Source organism: Orcinus orca, chromosome 10 (assembly GCF_937001465.1).
Source record: "Orcinus orca chromosome 10, mOrcOrc1.1, whole genome shotgun sequence".
In the NCBI taxonomy this organism is placed as follows: domain Eukaryota; kingdom Metazoa; phylum Chordata; class Mammalia; order Artiodactyla; family Delphinidae; genus Orcinus; species Orcinus orca.
Window position 1 is genome coordinate 74,107,442 of NC_064568.1, and position 22,872 is coordinate 74,130,313.

The 22,872-nt window shown below is 49.6% G+C and overlaps 2 protein-coding genes across 3 annotated transcripts in view; one reads left to right on the forward strand and one right to left on the reverse strand.

Annotated features, from left to right (window-relative positions):
- Positions 1–46: 46 nt before the first annotated feature.
- On the reverse strand, positions 47–15,558 carry DNPH1 (2'-deoxynucleoside 5'-phosphate N-hydrolase 1). Its single transcript, XM_004267795.3, has 5 exons — positions 15,238–15,558; positions 2,216–2,471; positions 695–763; positions 415–513; positions 47–229 (listed from the first exon to the last, which is right to left on the reverse strand). The coding sequence occupies exons 1-5, from the start codon at positions 15,556–15,558 to the stop codon at positions 123–125; spliced, it is 852 nt and encodes a 283-aa protein (XP_004267843.2). The 3' UTR covers positions 47–122.
- TTBK1 (tau tubulin kinase 1) overlaps positions 15,231–22,872 on the forward strand; it is a 42,018-nt gene continuing 34,376 nt past the window's right edge. For both annotated transcript variants that reach the window (XR_007479631.1, XM_033423973.2), the window contains exons 1-2: positions 15,231–15,473; positions 18,448–18,609. Coding sequence is in view for 1 of the 2 variants with exons in the window: in XM_033423973.2 (XP_033279864.2) it covers positions 18,502–18,609 (108 nt within the window). In the remaining variant the exon portion in view is untranslated. The remainder of the gene's footprint in view (positions 15,474–18,447; positions 18,610–22,872) is intronic.

The window sequence follows — 22,872 nt, forward strand, 5'->3', positions numbered from 1 at the left end:
TGGAAAGTTAGAATTGTAAACGTGCCATGAATCTGGTACTGGGGCTAAGGGGTAGGAATGGTACTAGAGCAAGTCTGGGGTCAGGAGAATTTAATAAGCTGGGGTGAGGTCAAGTGGTGGGGTCAGGGGAGCAGCCACCGCTCAGGAGGATCCGCCGCCTCTGCCGCCTCATAGCCCCACACCTGGACCTGCGAGCCTTCGGCTGCTCCCTGGATCGTGGCCGAGAGCACTGGGAAGGAGGAGGGAGGTGAAGGTGGCTGCCTCCCACACTCCCCCCTCCCCTCCCTTTCCTGTCCCTTTTTGGGTGGGCACTGTGCTCAGACCCCCCCCCCCGCAAGGAAGGAGCGGAGGGTGGGGTCCTCAGAGAGCTGGGGAGGGAGGCAGGGGCGGCCACCCAGGGCTGGGGGTGCTCACTTCGGTCAGACTGCGGGCGGAACAGGCACAGGACTGGTTTACTGCGGGCCACGGCCCGGTCCAGCTCGTAGCCTATACCCAGAGAGGGCTGGGCCACTTCTACACAACCACTGGGAAGAAAGAGGAGACCAAGGCTCACTTGGGTTTGTAAGGGAGACATGAGAGTCTGGCTGTAGTGGGGAGGGAGCTCTAGAAAGTCCCTTCTAGGTGGGGAGGCCAGGCGTGTCCAGGGGATCTAAGACCCCAGGGGAGTTTGCAGGCAGAGGGGGGCGCCACTCACCCTCTGCCTGCTGCAGCCAGGCCGGGTCCTGCTCATGGATGAGCCTGTCGCCCCCAGCAGCCTCTTCTCCTGTGGTTGAGGGAAAGCTGGTCAAGGGCCCGCCCTGGTCCTCAGTTCCTCTCCTCTGATGTCAACCCCCCGCCCAGCCCCACCCTGCTCATGGAAGCGGGGAGACAGAAGAGATGAGCTCCAAGGGCCCACCCAACACTAAGATTCCATGAAAATGAGTGAGGAAATGAAACAGCCTGAAAGAAAAATTTACTCCTGTGCAGGCGGATGTGTGATTAGGCCAGGGGAGTGATACAGATGAGATGAAGGGAAGGAAGGACTAATTCACCGTGGGTCCGTGATTGGGGTGGAGAGAAGGAGGAATCGCATCCCAGGTGGGGGAAAGGCAGGCAGTAGCAAGAGGCTGGCCCCGTGCAGGGAAACTAGGGCCTCATAGGCTCTCAAACTGTGCTGGGTATGAGAACCACCCAAGAACCTGACCAAACTACAAAGACCCAGGTGTCGATGAGCCCAGGCCGATCTCCAGGTGATTCTCATAGCCAGGTAAGTTTGAGAACCAGTGCTGGAATGCAGAGTGTAACCAGTAGGGGTGTTGGCAAGGAAGGCAGGAGAGGCACAGGGCAAGGAGCCCAGCTTTCCAGCTTGATTAAAATCCACTAGGAGCACGAGGCTCACAGCCCCCCAGATCAGAGCAGAATAACTGGAGAACTTCTTCAAAATAGACTCTAAGGCTTTATCCCAGAATCTGCATTTTCACCATGCTCCCGCAGATGATTGTTGAGCACAGTAAAGTTGGAGAGCCACCGGGCAGGGGGGCACAGACCCTGAAACCAAAAAGACTTAAGCTTCAGGGTCCCTGGCTTGCACAGGCCCTTCCAAAAGCCCCAGCAATTGTGATTTGTGATTTCGTCTCTTTTTTAAAGAGGTTGCCCAGAATTGCATTGGGTCCCTCAGATCCTAGATCTGCCCCTGGTGGGGAAAGGGGAAAACACTTAAGGTTTTCTGAGAAGTACAAGAGTTCTGGCACCATTTCTAGAAAGTCAGCCAGATTCCGGGCCAATCACGCCGCAGGAGCAGCACATACTGGTAACAGTCTGATCAGAGGACCTGAGAGAGACGGTGGTCGCGGGAGCTGGGGTCTGTCGGGTCTGAGGGAGGGCTGATACCTCGCCCCAAAGAGGGGTAGCAGGAGGGAAAGCTTTAGTCCTAGGTGGGAGAGATGCCAGCGGGTGAGGCATCTCGCTGAAGCAGCCCGGCCCACTCCCGTTCTGCTCCTCTCTACAAACGCCTCCGGAAAGAGCCCGACAAAGTTTTCCAAAGACCCAAAGGTCAAGATAGTAACTGAATGCGGAGAGTGGGCTCACAGGTCGGACGCACGCGGGCAGCCTTTCCTTATCGGGCAGCGGAGGGGCCTTGCCGGGAGCTTCCCCGCAAGAGAGCGGGCCTGGGCCGAGGAGGCGGACCTTCCCTCGCCCTCCCGGCCGTCCGCGACCCGCGCCCCGGCAGCCTCACCGCCCGCGCCCTGATCGGCGGCCGCCAAGTGCTCGGTGAGCTCCGCCCCAAAGCGCCGCAGCCGCGACACGATCCGCCCGTACAGCTCCCGGTCCTCGCGTCTGCCGGGGATGCTCCCGCCGACGTACAAGGAGGGGTGGCCCGGCTCCCCGCGCTCCGGCCGCAGCCGCCGCACTTCCCTCCCCGCGCCAGGGGGCGCCCGCCTACGGCACGTGATGCGGCCAGCCCGCGGGGCTCCGGTGCAGGAGTGTCCACACTTGTGAAATGGAGACGTCAACTGTACCCACGTGTGTGAAGCCACCGCCTCCCGGACTTCTTTAACTCGTCCAGGCAGAAGGCGGGGTCCTCCCGATCTTATACACTGCTCCCCGCCGCACCCAGGCCACCGCGTCTCTGCCAAAGGCAACTTCATCCTCCCAGCTCCTCAGCTCCCAAAGATTGGAATCAGTTTTGACTCTTCTCTTTCCACCAAACCCTACCTCCAATCTATCGGCAACCCCTATGGGTGGCTTCTCCTTTCCAAATAAATACAGACTCTGACGCCCACCTGTTGGGGAACCAACCTTGGGTCGCCCCCCCCGCCCCCCCCCCCAGTAAAGCCTCTCTGCAGACACCTGGTTGTGGTGAAGGAAAGGGCAGCGATTACTGCAGAGCTCCAAGCAAGGAGTTCAGGACAGGAGTGTTCAAAAAACCCAAACTCCCCTTTGGGGTTCAGGAAAGCATTTCTAAAGGCCAGGCGAGGGAGGGGAGTCCCAGGGTAGGAGATTAACTCGAGCACAATTCTCTGATTGGTTGATGGTGAGGCAACGGGCTGTGTCACGGGGATGAACATTATCAATCCTCAGGTTCCCTCAGGTCTGGGGGCTACGAGCTCATGGTCATCAGGTAGTTAATTTCTTCCATTTGGTGGTGGTTTGAGCATCTGCCCAACAACTCAGAAAATGTGCAGATACCGTTACCTATAGGCACTTCAGAGAGCAGCTAGAGCAGAGGATATGGGAGCGGGGTCTGTCCCGGGAAGACCCCATAAGGTCCTGCGTGGTTACACCTCCACCACCTCTCTCAACAGCCTCCTCAGGGTCACCTCACTTCCCTGCTATACAGTCTGGTCTCCAGCGGGGGAACCCTGTGAACATATTCGTTAGGTCATGTCCTCCTCAGCCAAACCCTCCAACGGCTCCCACCTCACTTGGGGTAAAACCCCAAACCCCTGCAGTGGCCCACCAGCCCCACGGGATCTGGGGACTGCTTACCACTCTCATCCCAGCTCCATTACTCTCACTGGGTGTTTTGCAGCCACGTTGCCTTTCTGGCTCTTCCTCAAGCAAGCTGGACATGCTCTTGCCTCCGATCCTTTGCATTTGCTGTTCTCTGGAGCCCTTTTCTCCCAGAGAGCTCCCTGGTCACTCCCTTACCTCCTCCAAGTCTGTTCAGGTCACCTTCCCTGACCACCCTCTTCAATATGGCAGCCTCCCATCCCTATCACCCTCCTGTGCCTTGTCTTTTCTCCTCTCATTACCATATAACTGATTAATTTTGTTGTATGTCTTTCTACACTCAGTAGAATGTAAGTCCCCAGAAGGGCAGGCATTTTTCTCTGTTTTTTTATCCCTAGCTTCTAAAACTGTGCCTGGCACATAGGAAACACTTACCAAATATTTGTTGAATGAATGAGTGGATTAAATGAGCAGCTGCATTTGATAGCACTTTGTAATCTGCTCAGCCCTAGACTAAGCTAATAGAAGCAGAGTCTGCAGGGAGCCAGGCAAACACACCATGGCTCACTGGTAATAACAATGATTTCTCCCTCATTTTATTTTGAAAATTACACAAATATAGGACAAAAACTTCAAGTGGAATGAGAGAATACACAGTGGAAAGGGAGACCTGAGACCCCAATCCCATTCCCCAGAGGAGCGCATCATCGGAGGTTTCTTCTGAATTCTTCCTGATTAACTATAAAATATCAAAGCATGGGGTGACAGAGCAGACACAATAACCATTTTTTTTTAAATGCAAAGACACAAAGAGAAGGCAAAGACATCTTAGGCTATCTCTGTCCTCTGATGGGCCCAGCTCCGAAGATACATGAACCATGGGGCAAACGTGTGTGCACAGCTGTGCACTAATGCTCTCAGCACCTTCGCACACACAGCCACAGGTGCATACTTAGGAGGCTGGCCTCAGGTGCCAGAGGCCTTGAGGGGCAACTTCCTTCACTCTCCCTACCCTCGGTCATGCCGTCCTCTGGTTCTCGCCACAGGTGAAGAACACACGTGCACATATAGACACAGAGCACCTTGTTTCTGCCTCGGTGTCTTCAAGAAAATAAGCCGGCCTCCGTCTCCTTAGCTCCCACACTTCTGATGTGCCTAGCATCCCCACCTCAGGCTGAAGGAGAAAGAGGAGAGAGATATTTTGTCTGTTTCTCTAAATGCGCTATAAAGCCCTGCGATTGGTTCTGTGTCCACAGTTGAGTTGGGTGAGGATGCAGAGCCAGCCATGGCTGGCAGCTCAGATCCTTGCCTCAATGCAGAGAGGCCTGAGTCGGAGGGACAGGGCACTAAGTGATGGGTTGGGGGAGCAACGGTGGTGGGCAGGTCAGTGTATCCAACTTGTATAACAGTAAAGGGAGCAGCAGAAGACTATCTATTGCATGATTGTACTTAAGTGAAATGTCCAGAAAGGGCATATTTAGAGATAGAGAAAGCAGAGCAGTGGAGGGCTGGGGTGGGAGTGGGAACTGACTGCAGGGTAGGGCCCAAGGAAATCTTTTGGGGTAATGGAGATATTCGAAAACTGGACTGTAGTGAAGATTGCACAACTCTATAAATTTACAAAATATTAAATTGTACACTTACAAACGGCAGATTTTATTGACATGTAAGTTATTCCTCATAAAGTTGTTTTAATTATTTTTATAAATTTATTTTATTTATTTTATTTTTGGCTGCATTGTGTCTTCATTGCTGCATGTGGGCTTTTCTCTGGTTGTGGCGAGTGGGGGCTACTCTTCATTGCGGTGCCTGGGCTTCTCATTGCGGTGGCTTCTCTTGTTGCAGAGCACGGGCTCTAGGCGTGCGGGCTTTCGTAGTTGTGGCACATGGGCTCAGTAGTGGCTCACGGGCTCTAAAGCGCAGGCTCAGTAGTTGTGGCACACAGGCTTAGTTGCTCCGCGGCATGTGGGATCTTCCCGGATCAGGGCTCGAACCTGTGTCCCCTGCATTGGCAGGCGGATTCCCAACTACTACACCACCAGGGAAGCCCTAACGCTGTTTTTAAAAAGGCAAAAATAAAGTACTGAAAATAGTAAGTAGTATCAATATAATGAGATTCAACAATTACCAATTTATGACCAATTTATGATCTTGTTTCACCTACATGCATATTCAACTTCCTCGCTGTCCTATTGTGATGCAAATTGGCTACGTGTTCAACACTGTCTTCATTCCCTCTGATAATATGTTTTCAGGTATTTTTTTGTTACATTTAAAAATCTGTATGGCTTGACAACTACTTAAGGGGAAGATAAGATTTCTTTCTACTAAGTGTGATACTGTGATACTTTAGGCATTAAAGCACAGCTAGTTCTTCTTTTCTAGTTTCATATTGGCATTTTAACAGATGGAATTTTATTTTAACAGACGGAAGTAGCGTTTGTTGTAAGGTGTATGTAACCTATGTTAACTTCGTGGTCTGAAGTGTCTAGCTATCAAGCGGATTCTTTAGTAGACCAAATCTTTTGTCACTGAAATGTTCTGAAGCATATACCTTGATGTTTAAAAGAAAAATATTAGTTAAAGCAACTTTTCATCTTCTGGGATCTACTTTTTAAAACTTCTATCCCCTGTAGTTATCAACTGCATGTGCCAGGCCTCTAGAAATTAGTATGTTAAACTGAACCAACTTGATGGGAGTCACTATCCATACATAGGGCTTGTTTTCCAAAGAAAAGTATTGTTTAGAGTAGCAAGATTATAAGCCTACCTAGGCATGTTGTAAAGCTGTTTGAAAAGTAACTGAGAGTAAGTTTTGTGAATGGAAATGTAGTGCTCAAGTCACATCCTCCTTTAAAAGTTGTAACAAATACAGATGAATTAAAAAGAAGTTGTGAGAAAAAGCAAATTGAAGATCATATTAATTCATTTGTAATTTTTTTTTTTTTTTTTTTTCTGCGTTGGGTCTTCGTTGCTGCGTGCGGGCTTTTTTCTCTAGTTGCAGCGAGCAGGAGCTACTCTTCCTTGCAGTGTGCAGGCTTCTCACCATGGTGGCTTCTCTTGTTTCGGAGCACGGGCTCTAGGCACGCAGGCTTCAGTAGTTGTGGCACATGGGCTCAGTAGTTGTAGCTCGTGGGGTCTAGAGCGCAGGCTCAGTATGAGTGGCGCACGGGCTTAGTTGCTCCGCAGCATATGGGATCTTCCCGGGCCAGGGCTCGAACCCGCGTACCCTGCACTGGCAGGCGGATTCTTAACCACTGCGCCACCAGGGAAGCCCTGTAAATATTTTAATGTGTCTCTAAAAGATACTCTTTTTTCTTTAAAAAATATAACGATAATACTATTATCAGAGCTGAAAAATTTAGTAAGATTTTCTTACTTGTCATCAAATATTTTATCCATGTTCAAATTTGAATTGTTTTTATTGGTATATCCAATTATGTTATAAATGTTATGAATGTTTGTTTACAAGTTATCTGTTTAAAATCAGGAGCCACGGGACCTCCCTGGTGGCGCAGTGGTTAAGAATCCGCCTGCCAGTGCAGGGGACACGGGTTTGAGCACTGGTCCGGGAAGATCCCACATGTCGCAGAGCAACTAAGCCCGTGCGCCACACATACTGAGACTGCGCTCTAGAGCCTGCGAGCCACAACTACTGAAGCCCACGCTTCTAGACCCTGTGCTCTGCAACAAGAAAAGCCACCACACCTAGAAGCTCACGCACCACAAAAAAAAGAAACCCCCGCTCTCCGCAACTAGAGAAAGCCCACACGCAGCAATGAAGACCCAACACAGCCAAATAAATAAATAAATAACTTGATTACAACCTATGAGAGACACACCTTGATTCCGGACTCACAGAAACACAACAAGTATTAAAAATAAATAAATAAATAATAATAATAAAATCAGGAGCCACATCAAGTCCACACATTGTGATTGGCTGACATGCCTTTTAAGTCTATTTTAATCAACACGTTCCCCTTGCATATCTTCTCTCCTCCCCTCATCTGTCCAGACTTACAGTCTGGAGTTGACTGATGATATACCTGTAGTGCCATTTAAAGTGTTCCTTTGTGCTATAAATTGGAGTTGGATCTAGAGGCGTGACCAGAGTCAGGTTCAATCTGGGGTTAGACTACGTCACAGGTGGTGGTGTGTGCTCCCATCACGGGGCACAGAATGTCTGGATGTCTCTCTTGTTTGATGTTAGCAACCATGGATGGTCAATGCCCAGACCCATTCATTCATTCATTCATTGGATACACCAATAAAAATGTCTTAATATTAAAATAAAACTCACCAGCAGAAAGCCACCTTAAGGCAAATGAAGTATAATAAAATACTCTTATAACCACCACTCATGCATGTCAAGAAATAGAGCTTCTCCCACTCAGAAGTTTCCATGTGCCCAATCCCAATCTCAGCCTCCTCATTCCCTCCAAAAGTAACCACTGCCCATACTTTTACGGTAAGGACAAAAATAAACGTCCTTATGTTTCTTTATGGTTTTATCACCCAATGTGCATCCCTCGTCATACTTTAACCTTCTTCATTGTTTTATAGGCCTTTTAAATCTCTTTTAAGCTATAGCTTTGGGGATACATTTTTTTAAGGATGTGTTTTGTGTGAGACACTCAGTGGGCACTCAAAGAACTAAAAAAAAAAGGAGTGAAGAGGAGTCTGAGACTTGAGACTCTGTTTGGCTTGGAGAAGGGCCAGAGTTAGCTCAAGAGTAGAAATCTAATCAATGTCATGCAGGGATGTGCGATGAGTGGAGAGATTCAAAGAAAGTAGAAATCAAGCATGGGGGGTATCCCTTCCCGTTTATCCTTGCACTCCAGCCATTAACTCCCAGATCAAATATCACTTCCAGCCAAGAAGGAGTGGCAGGCAGCAGATTTACCCTCCCTTATATTTTGTTTTTTTGTTTTTCAAATGTGACTTTCCCTTCTCAGAATGTTGTAGAGAGAGCAGCGCTGAGATTTTCTGCCCCAATATGTACTATACCTAATATATACTATACCCACCTACTCAGGTACATTCTTTTTTTTTTTGGCATTACGCGGGCCCCTCTCGTTGAGGAGCACAGGCTCCGGACGCGCAGGCTCAGCGGCCATGGCTCAAGGACCCAGTCGCTCCGCGGCATGTGGGATCCTCCCGGACCGGGGCACGAACCCGTATCCTCTGCACCGCCAGGCGGACTCTCAACCACTGCGCCACCAGGGAAGCCCCTCAGGTACATTCTTAGTTTGATTTCCTCCCCATCCCAGCGTCTAGGCTGTTTTCTTCCTGGTGACGTCATTTATGAGGACAATTTTGTCAAAGTGGGGAACATCTGGGTCCTAGTCCTTGTCTTTCCTGGGTCTGCAATCTATAAAGGCCTAAGCAGGAGACTCAGCCTTAGTGCTCAGTTTTGTATTTTCTTGTGAATAATTATGAATTTTAAAATTTATCAGAAAATTTAGCAAGTATGAGAAAAGAATGAAGAATAGTTTATCAAATATCCTTGTATCTACTACCCAGTTTCATCAAATCTTAAAATTTTGTTATATCTATTTCAGATCCATATATATTATATTATATTATAAATATTATAAATACACATATATTACACTATGTATTGTGTATATATGTATGTATATAGTATTGATATCTATGTATAAAAATAACCTAATACCTAAATATATAATATAGTAGATAATATATTATTTATGTATATGATAGTCTATACACACATACACCTTAGATCATGCTTGTTATAGTTTTTGTTTTTTTTTTTTTTTTTGCCGTACGCGGGCCTCTCACTGTCGTGACTTCTCCCGTTGTGGAGCACAGGCTCCGGACACGCAGGCTCAGCGGCCATGGCTCATGGGCCCAGCCGCTCCGCGGCATGTGGGATTTTCCCGGACCGGGGCACGAACCCGTGTCCCCTGCATTGGCAGGCGGACTCTCAACCACTGCGCCACCAGGGAAGCCCGTTAGTTACAGTTTTATTATCAAATCTTCTATATCCTTACAATTTTTTTTTTACTTATTTTATTTATCAATTATTGAGGTAATTTTGTTAAAATCTCCCTTTGACAGTGGATTTAAAATTTTTTTCTTGTAATTTTAACTATTTTTACTTTGTATTCTGAGACTAGTAGGTGAGTACAAGTTCAGAATTGTTATATGTTCTTGGTGGCATGCATTTTGTCCTTATGAAGTGACCCACTTTTTTCCTAATAAATTCTTTTGGACTCATATATTTTTACACCTTTTGTTTCAACCTTTCTGTATTCCAAGTGTGTCTTTAGTAAGCAGCTTATATCTGCATTTTAAAAAAAGCCGATGTTCTATTAATCAGTGAACTTCGTCAATTTATATTTATTGTGATTACTTATATGTTTGGAAGTTTTTCCTATTATCCTGTTTCATCCTTTATATTTACTATGCTTTTTCCTCACTTCTTTTTGTTTGCTTGTCATGCTTTCTCCCATGTGGGTTTTTTGAAGTTTGAGACATAATTGACCTATAGCATCATATTAGTTTCAAGTATACAATATAATAATATGATACATGTATGTATTTTGAAATGATCACCACAATAAGTTTAGTTAACATCCATCACCACACATAGTCACAGATTGTTTTCTTGTGATGAGAACTTTAAGATCTACTCTCTTAGCAACTTTCAAATATACAATACAGTATTGTTAACTACTGTCACCATCCCCTGGACTTTATTATCTTATTACTGGAAGTCTGTACCTTTTGGCCACGTCAACCTATTTCACCTACCCCCACACTCCACTTCTGGCAGCTATCAGTCTGTTCTCGGTATCTATGAGGTCATTTTCTTTCAGATTTCACATATAAGTGACATGATATAGTATCTGTGTTTTTCTGTCTGACTTATTTCACTTAGCTTAATGCCCTCAGGGTCCATCCATGTTGTTGTGACTGGCTGGATTTCCTCTCTTTATGGCTGAATAATACTCCATTGCATATATATATATATATACACACATCTCCACTGACAGGGCACAAGTGTTCCCTTTTCTCCACATTCTCACCAACACTTGTTATTTGTCATTTATGTATTTATTTTTTGGGCCACACTGTGCGGCCTGATGGATCTTAGTTCCCTGTCCAGGGATTGAACCTGGGTCCACGGCAGTGAAAGTGCAGAGTCCTAACCACTGGGCCACCAGGGCACTTCCTCTTGTCTTTTTGATAATACCCATCCTGACAAGTGTGAGGTGGTATCTCCTCATGTTTTTTTTTTAATTAATCAATTAATTTATTTTTGGCTTCATTGGGTCTTCATTGCTGCGCACGGGCTTTCTCTAGTTGCGGCGAGTGGGGGCTACTCTTCGTTTCAGTGTGTGGGCCTCTCATTGTGGTGGCTTATCTTGTTGCAGAGCATGGGCTCTAGGTGCGCTGGCTTCAGTAGTTGTGGCGTGCAGGCTCAGTAGTTATGGGTCTCGGGCTCTAGAGCGCAGGCTCAGTAGTTGCGGTGCGCAGGCTTAGTTGCCCCTCGGCACATGGGATCTTCCCGGACCAGGGCTTGAACCCGTGTCCCCTGCATTGGCAGGTGGATTCTTAACCACTGCACCACCAGGGGAGTCCTCATTGTGGTTTTTTTTTTTTTTTTTTTTTTTTTTTTTTTTTGCGGTACGCGGGCCTCTCACTGCTGTGGCCTCTCCCGTTGCGGAGCACAGGCTCCAGACGCACAGGCTCAGCGGCCATGGCTCACGGGCCCAGCCGCTCCACGGCATGTGGGATCTTCCCAGACCGGGGCACAAACCCGTGTCCCCTGCATCGACAGGCGGACTCTCAACCACTGCGCCACCGGGGAAGCCCCTCATTGTGGTTTTGATTTACATTTTCCTGATGATTAATGATGTTAGGCACCTTCTCACGTATCTGTTGGTCATTTGTTCATCTTCTTTGGAAAAATGTCTATTCAGATCCTCTACCCATTTTTAAATCAGATTTTTTCGAGTTGTATGAATTCTTTATATATTTTAGATATTAGCTGCTCATCAGATATATGATTTGTAATATTTTCTCCCACTTTGTAGGCTGCCTTTTCATCTTGTTGATGGTTTCCTTTGCTGTATACCTTCCCATGTTTAACAACCAAAAAACTGGGAGGATACATGAAACAATGACGTTTGAACATTGGCCATCAGGCGGCCTAAGACAGTGACTCCTGAAAGACGAAACAAGCCAGGTGAGAGTATTGTCTGCAGGGTTTCTAGGCTGCAGGCAGGAGGGATCCAGGCTGAGCCTGGCTGTCTCCTTGAGCTGAGGAGATGGAAGGGGAGGCCAAGGCAGCTAGCTTGCGGGACAGAGCACAGGATAGGAGAGAGCTCTGGAATCTTCAGAGGGTTCCCTGGGACAGTCAGCTGAGGACTGATCAGCACATATGTGTGAGGAAAGTATCTGAGGTGGGAAAAGAACCATCTGAAATGAACAGAGAGAACAATCTTTGGAGCCCACACAAGGTGGAAATCATGCCTTTCCCTCCAGATGAAGGGGTAAAACCTCATAATTCTTGGGACATTGGGTAGATGATACCAAAGCGATTGCCTCAATGGTGGGGAAAATTAGGCCCAGACTAGATGCTTCTCAGTTCCCTCCTAACAAAAACTTAAAAAGTAAGCTTTGAAAGGATCAAACTGTTTCTAAGTAAATTAATTGCATCCCAGAACAAAGCTCAAGAGTATTTTTTTTTTTTTTTTTTTTTTTGCGGTACGCGGGCCTCTCACTGTTGTGGCCTCTCCCGTTGCGGAGCACAGGCTCCGGACGCGCAGGCCCAGCGGCCATGGCTCACGGGCCCAGCCGCTCCGCGGCATGTGGGATCTTCCCGGACCGGGGCACGAACCCGTGTCCCCTGCATCGGCAGGCAGACTCTCAACCACTGCGCCACCAGGGAAGCCCAGCTCAAGAGTATTTACTGAAGCACAAAAATATCCAGGACACCACAAGGTAAAATTAACAATATTTGGCATCCAATTTAAAAAATTACACTATGGAAAGGAGCAGAAATGTATGACCTACAGTGCAAAGATGAACCGACTGAAATGGTTTCAGAAATGATTCCGATAATAAAATTAGTAGACAGTTCATTAAAAGAGTTATTACTATTCCATGTGTTTAAGAAGTTAGAAGGAAAATTAAATATGGAAGATTTTTAAAAGACCCAGGTCAAACTTCTAGAAATGTAAACTACAATAAAAAAAATACATTGAATGGGATTCATACCAGATTACATGCTGCAAAAGCAAAGATGAATAAACTTGAATAAATAGCAGTAGAAACTATCCAAAATGAAACACTGTGAGAGAAAAGACTGGGAAAAAAATGAGCAAAGCTCAGTGAGCTGCAGGACAACTTCAAGCAGCCTAGTAGACAGAGTGTTTGGAGTCCCTGAAGGAAAGAGAAGAGCAGAAAAAGTATCTGAGTAAATTGTGGCCAGAAGTTTTCTGAACTTGATGAAAACTATAAATCCACAGATACAAGATGCTCAACAAACCCCAAGCACAAGAAACATGCATACAGGGACTTCCCTGGTGGCCCAGTGGTTAAGAATCCACCTTCCAATGCAGGGGACTCGGGTTCGATCCCTGGTTGGGGAACGAAGACCCCGCATGCCATGCCACAACTAGAGGCAACTAAGCCCGCATGCCACAACTAGAGAGAAGCCTGACACGGAAACAAAGCCCAAGTGCTGCAACGAAAGATCCCATGTGCCACAACTAAGACCAGATGCAGCCAAATAAATATTTTTTAAAAACTTAAAAAAAGAAGAAACATGCATACGACTACACCAAGGCACATCATGATCAAGTAGCTTAAAAACAGTGATAAAGAGAAAATCGTAAAAGTAGCCAGAGGAGTAGAAAACATTACATACAGAGAAAGCAAACATAAGGATAACTGCAGATTTTTCATCAGAAGCAATGCAAGCTAGAAGACAGTACAGCAACATTTCTAAAATACTGAAAAAGAAAAAAGTCAGCCTAGAAGTCTAACCTAGAGGTCTACTTAGATCAGACTGTCTTATCTCTGCTCAAAGTTCTTCAGTGATTTCCTGTCTAGAAGTCTGAGTCCTCTGTACATTGACTCTGCGACAGAGATGCTCATGCAGTAGGCTTATTGGGATGTGCTCTGAGGATCAACATCTGGGGAGGACTGAAGGAAGCAGCACTGGGCAGAGTAGATGCTGAGTTTTGACGCAGCCTCAACAGAAACCTTGGCTCACCCTATCGGGGGTTCGCAAATGGGATGTTCCTTCAGAGTGGCCTTGAGTTGGGGTGATGGTGCCAGGCCTTTGTACTCACGGGTCTATCATCGATTGGCTATGGGATGCCCCAGGAAGGGCACATGATCTTGGGCACGGCAGCTCCCTTGGTCAAGGGCAATTCCAGACAGACAGTGAGCTGAGAGAGCCAGTCTGCAGCACCCCAGGCAGCCAGGGAAATGTGTCCCTGGATTCTGAAGGAGGATCTGATGGCTCACCACATTGTCCACTGTGCTTCCAAAAACTAAATGGAGAGAATCTAATCTCCTTAGCACAGCACACAAGGCCCATCATTAATGATCTTGCACAAGGTCACCCCCAGCTCACCACACACTATCTTCTCAGCCTGGAAGTCTGTCCCACCCTCTGCCCTGGCCCCACTCATCTGTTGAAAAACTCCTACTAATCCTTCAAATTACAGTCGAGTGCACCTCCTCCAAGAAGTCTCTTCTGGCTACTTTTGCAGATTCAATGATCCTTCTTGCCAGCACAGAGGTTAGAAGTATGCACCCTGGGGCCAGGGTTTGAATCCCAGCTCTGCCACTTGTTAGCTGTGTACGTAACTTAAGGCAAATTATTCAACCTCTCTGCATCTTAGTTTCCTCATCTATACAATGGGTATAACACTAATACCCTACCTCAAAGGGTTGTTATGAGGGTTAAATGAGTTAATATGTGAAAGGTCAGAACAGTGTCTGGCAGGAGTAAATCGTTACTGCTATTATTATTGTTGTTGTCGTTGTGGTTGCTGTTGAAGTTACTCAGTGTGCATTTGTTGAAGACAAGAAGGATGGAAGGAAGGGACCTGAGAGAGACAAATTGCAAAAGTATGCTCAGGAATGTTGAGTAATCCAATCTGTCAGAAGGGTAATAATAGCTTCTCTGGGCCCATATTGGGAAGAATGTTTCATGTCACAGTAAAGAGTGTGCATCTAATTTGCTAAGAGAAACGAGAGTTTGTCAACAGATGGGAGAAAGGACCAAAGAAAGAAAGGGCCAGGCTGAGCCAGGAGGTAAGGTGTATATATATATACGGCGAGGTGAGAGTTACAGGTGAGGGATGGTGTTAGAAGAAATGGGGGGGGGCTTATGAGAGGATGGGTACAGGTGAGGGGAAATGAGTTTAGAGGAAAGTAACATGAACGTATGGAAGATTATGTGGGAAAATCAGTTGAGGCTGATGGGAACAGGTGAGGAGTGATAGAGACACGCTGGGAGTGGAGAAGATAAAGCAGGATGGAGACAGGTGAGGATTGTGGGGACAGGTAAAGAGTGACAGGGCCCTGCTGGGGGATGGGGGTCAAGCGAATGGCAGAGACCAGTGAAGAGAATCTATGATCAGAAACAGGTCCATACGAGAGAGAGTCCTAGGGCCGCAGGAGTGGAGAAAGGAGCAGAGTAGACTGTGATGTCAGAGCAAGGGCGGTGATGTAAGAGCCGGGGCGGTGAGGAGGTGATGTCAGGGCTGGTGCTGATGCTGGCGGCGCAGTGCATTGTGGGCAGCTCCCCGCTCTGCCGCTGCCGCCGCCGTCGCCGTCGCCCGAGAAGGATCCGGGCCGGGCCGGGCCGGGATGGTCCCGGTCGGGAGGCCGCCGCCACCGCCGCCGGAGGGAGCGGGCCTCCCAGCACCGCACTGAGCCGCCCCCGCCCCTGCCCCCTCTCCGCCCCGTCCCCGGGGGATGCGCCGCCTGGAGCCGCTGCCTCCGCCGCCGCAGCCGCAGCCGCAGCCGCAGCGGGCTCAGAGCAGGTGAGGCGAGGCGAGCCGAGGCGAGGCGGGGCGGGGCCGGCCGGCCGGGCGGGGGTCGGGGAGGGGTCTCCTTCTGTGAACCCATCGGGCCTCTGGCCTGGCTCACCTCCCAGCGCAGCCTTCTCCAGTTCCCCCTCCCTGTGCCGTCTCCGTCTCCGCCCGAGGTGGGACGCTGGCCTACACAGCCTGGGCCGCATCCCGAGGCCTGGATCGGCACCCTGCCCCCAGCACACCCACCCTCTCCAGCCTGTCCTCCAGGGGTTTTGCTCCTCGCTTCTCACCTCTGTCCCCGTCCCTATGGCTTCACTCTCCTGGCATCCCTGACAGTCGTTCCCTGCTCTCTCCATAACCTCTCTCCCTCGTCCTCCCACCAGCCTCCTTGCCTACTTCCTCATCTCTTCAACTGTGCCCAGAAGCCCCTTTCATGGTCTTGTCCCCTCTTCACCTGTCATGATTATCCCTCACCTGTCTCTGTCTTATGCACCCCCCTCCTCTGATCCTGTCACCCTTGTCCCCTGCATTCCCTGTGCCCCCTTCCACACCTCTCTTCACCTGTTCCCATTACCCCTCACTGATCTCCCTCACCTCTCCTTACCTGGGCTCCCAGGTTCCCACACACACCTGGCTTACACCTTGCATAGGTGCACTCCAACACTTATATGCACATGCCATGATGAGCTCGCAACCACCTAGATATACACCCCCAACATACACACCTGCACGCACACACACACATCATCGGTCCCACACCCTCATACATACACACTTGCTGACAGATATAAAACCTCCTCCACAAGCCCTCTCTCTCCACACACCCATCCCTCCACACACTAAAGGGTCCTGAGGGGGCGGTCATGGGGCAGTCAGGTCCCTTGTGTCTGTGTCATCCAACCCTAGCCTGGGCTGAGTGCAGTCCTCTGAGGCAGAGAGTGGGAAGGATGGTGGGCAGGGAGAGGCAGGGAACCCTCATTTATCCTCTTGCCTCCACTCCCCCTTTTCCCACCTCACCTGTTCCTCTATGCTTGCCCATCTATAGAATGGGGGCAGGACTCACATCTTCCTCATCAGTCTATAGAATCCACCATCACAGGACTGGAAGGCCCACCAGAGGTCACCCTGTTTAACTCCTTAAGGCTCCCTCCCTACTGGCTCAATTGCTTCTTCGATCTTGTCCTCAACTTGTCTCTCCACCTTTATTTCAGAATCCCCCATCCCTCCCTCTCCCTTCATCCTGCCATTGCTCTCACTGCCCTCTGAATTCCTGATGCCCCATTTGCCACTTGGCAGAAGGAAGGCAGAGGCCTATTTAATATCCTCACAGTCCTGATACTCTGAAGTTGTGTGGATTGGAGGAAACAGTCAGCTGAGTCATTTGGCAGAACAAGAGTGACAGTGTCCCTCTCCCTGAAGATCCCTCACAGCACACCATGACCTGTGGAAGGCTGTTTCCACGCCTTCGCTATCCCACGCTGCCCCTGTACCTGGATGGTCAGACACAGGAGCCCTGGGGAATGAGTCCATCCCAAGTAAAGACAGGCTCATGGAGTTTCCGCCCCATCCACTGGTATCTTAGGCACTTTCCTCCTCTCCACCTCCCCCACCATATCCAGCCTGAGGAGCTTCCTTCTATCTGTGACTGTCCTGGGTCACTGGGAGGCCAGAGCCGTGTACTTATAAAAAGTGTAGGGGGAAGGGAGAGAGGAAAAGATCCGTTCCTGTACCGGGGTGGCAGAGATCTCAAAGAGATCTCAACCCTGCCCACACACGGGCACATCACACACCAACAGACACAAAACCACACATAAGCACACGTGGACACAGATGTACAGACACAAAGACACAGACACATAGATAGACACACACAAAAAGACACACAAAGACATATACACACTCACACAGAGGGTACACACACAGACACACACATGCGCACACTGACATTCCCCTGGGTAACCCTGGCTGGCTTTCCCAGCCCTCACACTTGGGACACTCCCCCTGATATCCAACTTCTACCTATCCGAATGCGACAAGAGCTGTGTTTCTTCCTTAGCAGACACAGAAAAGTGTGGGCAGAGGCTCTCTCACCCACTGGCCATCCAGACCCACTGCCCCCTGGCACATCTGCCTTTTCTTAGGTCGCTTCCACTTCCCCGCTGTCCTCACCTCCCCCCAGTTCAGCCTGCTTCTCTCCCTCTGAGTGGCCACAGGGCTGCCATACCTCTAAAATCCACGTCTTGAATCCATCGCCTTATGTTCACCCCATCACTCACGTCCTTGCTTCTCACCCCCATGGCCGTGTCAGTGGTTTGGGCTCAGCTCTGAGTACGGTGGCAGCCTCCTCACTCAGCACCGTCCTCAAAGGGCTGTTGGGTAGCTCCTCATTTTCAGATAATCACATCTCCCATGGTTGATTGGAGGTCTCTGTCACTCTGGTGTGTGTCTTCCCTGGGTCACCCTTTGGTTCAGCAGGTCTCCCCTTTCCATAAGCCTCAGATACACAGTTCCTTGGGAACGGTGTGGCACGGGAAATGTGCGGGTGTGGGGGCCACAGATCGAATCCCCAGACTGGTCCTTCTTGGCTCAGGTCTCCCCGGCCTAGGCACTGATTCCAGTCTGGTGCGCCCCTCGGTCAGCAAGTCTTCCCCACATTAGTTAGCATGTCTCTTTGGGAAACCCTTTCCCCACAGCCTGTTCACAAATCATTTTCCTCTCCTTTTTCCATTACATGTGTGTGCCCATTGCTGGGTTTCACATCTCCAGTTTGTAGTTTGTATCTCCCTTCCTGTGAATGGCATTTCTGTCTTCTCCTCTGACCTCCACTTGATTTTCACACGTTTCCCCCATTGACCCCTGGAGCATCCACCCGGTGGGCCAGGGAAAGATGCCTGCCAGGAGAATGGAACTCCCCTCCTCCATATCTGCAAGTGGGTCCCGGGTCCTAGCCTGCCCCCCTCACAGTCCCTCCCCACTCCCCCAGGTAGATGGCCCCCTCAGGGCAGGCCCTGCGGACACCCCTCCCTCCGGCTGGCGGATGCAGTGCCTAGCGGCCGCTCTTAAGGACGAAACCAACATGAGTGGGGGAGGGGAGCAGGCCGACATCCTGCCGGCCAACTACGTGGTCAAGGATCGCTGGAAGGTGGTGAGTGAGTGACCCAGCAGGGTAGAGGGACGGGTGGGGGAGGATGGGAGGAGAGGATCTGGAGACCTGTTAAAAGAGGTGCCTTGGCGCCCCTACCCTAAGAGGGAGGTGCCCCTAAGCTCATTTGCATATGGCTTGCAGGTCATTATTTTGCCTACACTTGTGGACAATCGCTTTCTCCCAGTGCCCTCTCTCCAACCCCGCCGTCTCTCACCCCTTTCCCCGCTAGGTCAAGTTGGTCGGGCCCAGCCTGCAACAACTCCTGGTTGGATGTCAGAGCAGGAGCTGCAGAGCTCATTGAGGGGAGGAGGGCGGGGGTGGGGGAGGGGGCCGTTTCTCTGCTGGACCTTGGAGAAGGGCAATGAGTGAGCCCCTCCTCTTCCGCAGAGGACAGAAAAGCTTGGGTTCGGGGAGAGAGGACCTGAAGGCGGCTCCCACCGCATCCGCACTCCATCTTCTCTATCCATCCTCCTCCCTTCACTGCTTCCTGCGGCAGGTGCAACATGCCGAGACTCCATCTCCCAGCGTGCCTTGCTCCTCCAGCCCAGGACTTCGGGCTGCTCGGTCTGCTGGGAGTTGTAGTCCGAGCTTCTTCAGGGCTTTGCCTCTCGGATGGGAGGGCGACACATGAGGGTCGAGGCAAAGGCAGTGTAGTGTATGTTGAGCGGAACCTATGAAAAATCAATCCCTGTCCCACCGCCCCCCTTTTCTTTCCGATGCTTGAGGGCACTCTGATGTCCTGTTTTTATGGGGGCAGGATGATGTGGGGCAGAATTTGGGGTGACTATGTGAGCTTGTGGGTCTGCATAGGGTGGGTGCTCGGCTCACCAGAGGTGCGGGGTTGAGAGGAGAATGGGGCCTGGCTGCGGGCAGGTCTCCATGGCAACAACTACCCAGTGGGCAGGTCTCCTAGTGGCCAGGGAGAGGGGCAAAGGTGGCAACGTTGTCAGAGATGTCTCTGGGACCGGAAGAGGTGAGGGACGGAGCTGGAGGAGCCCGAGAGCTGAGGGAAAGGGCTGTCTATGTCCCAGAGGGGGACTTCCTGAGGGGGAGAGGAAGGGGACAGAAACTGGGAGAGGAGGAGCCAGGGCAGTAATCAAAGGCATGAGGGTCTGGCAAAGTGAGGCGTGTTCCTCCAAGACGCCACCCTCACCCCCTCCGGGTCCTGCTCAGGGCATAGTTTCTGGCAGATTGGAGGCAGGAGGACTTTTGCATTGAATAGGTGAGAAAAAGAGGGTATTCACGCACATAGTGAAATTGGGTTAGAAATTTCCTGTGCTTTTTGAGGGAGGGGGTGGGAGATGAGTGGGGAGAGAAGTGGCAGGGGGGGAGGGGAAAGGGGCAAGCCCTCAGTCTTTGCCAGGTGACCTCGCTTTCCCCTCCCTCCCTGGACCCTGGAGAAATAGAGAGGGTGGGGTGCCAGATGCCTGCCCTCAGCCAGTCTCCACGAGGGACAGACAGAGAGTGAGGCACAGCTCAGGAGCCAAGAAAACTGCCCAGATGGGCTGTGCCAAGAGAAAATGAGGGTCCGTGGCATTTGGTGGAGTATTTAAAAATAATAGCATGTTTTTCTTCTTGAGGGGTGCCCCTTAGAATCAGAACGTCAAAGTATAATAACAATAAAAACTTATCATTTATTTTGAGCACTTACTGTGGCCGGGCGCTATGCAAAATGCCTTACATGCATTATCTCAACAACCTATGGAGTAGATACTGTTATTATCCCCGTTTCACAGTTGTGGAAACTGAGGCACAGGGATTAGCTAACTTGCCAAGTTCCCGTGACTAGTTGGTGGAACCAGGTTTGTCTGACTGCTGGGGCAACAGTCACTGAACTATGTTGCTTCCTAAGAATTAGCCCATCTGAGAATCAGGATCAGAGAACGGAGGGAGAGTTGTGACATATATTCTAGTCCAACTCTCATTTTACAGAAGGGGAAAAGCAGAAACTCACCCCAGTTCACCCAGAGCTGGGCCAAGAAACCTGGTTTCCTTTTTCCTAAGTGAATGCTAGTCCTATTGTGTCATGTTTCTTGAGGTCCTTCGGCAGGGGAGAGGGTCCAGAAAAAATTTAGGAGGGGAGGAATAGGGTCTGGTGCAGGGAGGTTGAGAGAACATTCCTGTCACTGGGCTGTGGGCAAAGCTGTTTTGTGACTTTCGTGGGCCTTGGGCACTTTTGCCCTTACCGGCCCCTTCCAACATAATAAAGTACTAAAGATTGCAATTGTATGACTGCATTGCTATAATGAGGAATAAATTAATACTATATAATACAATTTTTTGACCTAAAAGTTCATTTCCCCCTTCTGATTGTAAAAGAAATGAAAACATTTTCATGGCCTCCTAGAAGTATTATTAGGGTGCCTGCAGTACTCCCCTGCCCCCAGAGGTTCTGTAATGGGTGGGTGGGGGGTGAGGAAGGAACTAAGGAAAGAGAAACAGACTCTGTTTGGAAGTGGAGGTGGTAGAGAAATACCCTTTGGCATCCTGGGAAAATGGACAGTAGGTGTCAGAAATGTCTTGGGTGCCCCGAGCCCTCCTTACCATCTCCAGCAAGGATTTTGGAGCCTGGCAGATCTGGCCTTGAATCTCAGCACTCACACTGTTAATCACAGTATAGTCAATGGTTCCTATTATTTCAGTTAAGACTGTGGGTTCTGCATCAGATTCCCTGGGTTTAAGTGAAACCCGGCTTTGCAACTTACTAGCAGTGTGAACTGGGGCAAGGTACTTAACTCTCTGTGCCTAAGTTTTCCTTTTGTGCAAAATGACAACTCCTGTGACCTTCCTTACCTGTGTTGCTGGGAGCCTCTGGGGATGAGCTGAGATGATGTCTGTGAGTCTGGAGCACAGAAAACGAGGTGTTTCCTCCACGTTCCCACAAAGAAAACCGTAAAGGAATCTAGAAGATACTAGAATCTCCCCTGAGTTTCACGTTCCCAGAGGAAGACATGCCATTGCTTCCCTTGAGTTTGCATCTGTCTCCTCCTGTTCTGAAATTCTGCTAGAAGTCTGACCTTAACTTTCATCTCAAGTAGAGAGGGACCCCGGTTTATCACTGTTCTTCCTCCCTCCTCTTTCCTGGGCACAAGAACCCAACCAGCCTTCCACTTGTCTTCCAAATCTTCCCTTCATCCTTCTCTCTTTTTCTAGAGTGTTTACAACTGTAACCTGCTGGGAACTCGCAGTCCTCAGCTCTGCCCTGCCCCCTATCTCTCACCATTCCCATGTTTCAACCACCATTAAACATTTATTGGGCATCCGCGTGCTGAATAACTGCCAAGGGGCGGGCTCAGATGCAGGAGGCTTAGAGTCAGGAGTTTACAGATGCTCAGAGCAGCCTCCATCCAATCAGCTGCGGCTGGCACGTTACAAGCCAACAGGACACAAGTGACGACTCTGGAAGAGGTCAGGCCACCCATGGGTGGGGGGGCTCCCTGGGAGGGGAGAATTGAACTGTTTAGCTTTTTTTTTTTTTTTCTGTTGAGGCATTTTCTTTGCACAGATGTGTTACATCCCTAGAAAAAGAACTCCGGGATTTTCCCTCCTGTGTTTTTTCATCTTGCTTCCTCACGGTTCATGATGCCAGCTGAGGTTATCAGTACAATGAAACCACACTGACGGGACGGAAGCAGATTATTCTGCCATTTTTCTAGCTCTTTGAGCTGCACATCAAATCCGGGGCTGGTCACTCTACACTTGTTTAGCCTGCCTGTGAGGTTCACAGTAATTTTCCCAGCTCTGTGAGCATCAGTGATTTCAAACTCGCCAGTGTAACCATGCTTCAGCATCCCAGTTAGAAACTGGACGGTGACTTTGGAGCAGCAAAGCCTAATAAGAACCTGGCATTTGCCTCACTTTTGTTGATGCTGTTGAGAGCATCAGCTGGGACCTTTGTGCGCACCATTATGACGACACGGAAAGAGGGCGGAAAGAGGTGTACATCTTTCTTAAGCCAAATGAGTCCCAACTTAGAACTCAGCACCTTCTCCCCTGTCCCCCCATCATTGCCAGCAGCACCCTCACTCTCCAAGACCCCTGGGCCCCTGACTTAATCCCGCCCCGTAACTCAGCTTTGCTCATTTCCCCTGGCCAATTCCGCCTCTGTCACAGTTCTCCCCTCTGCCTTTTCTCACTGCCTGCCCAGAACATCAGAGCTCCACTGCAATGCTCCCTGGGAACACACAGAGTCTCTTCAAACCTCCATCCCCACCATGTTCCCCTGGACAGGAGGCTCACCCTGGTTTGGGGCCTCTGACCTGG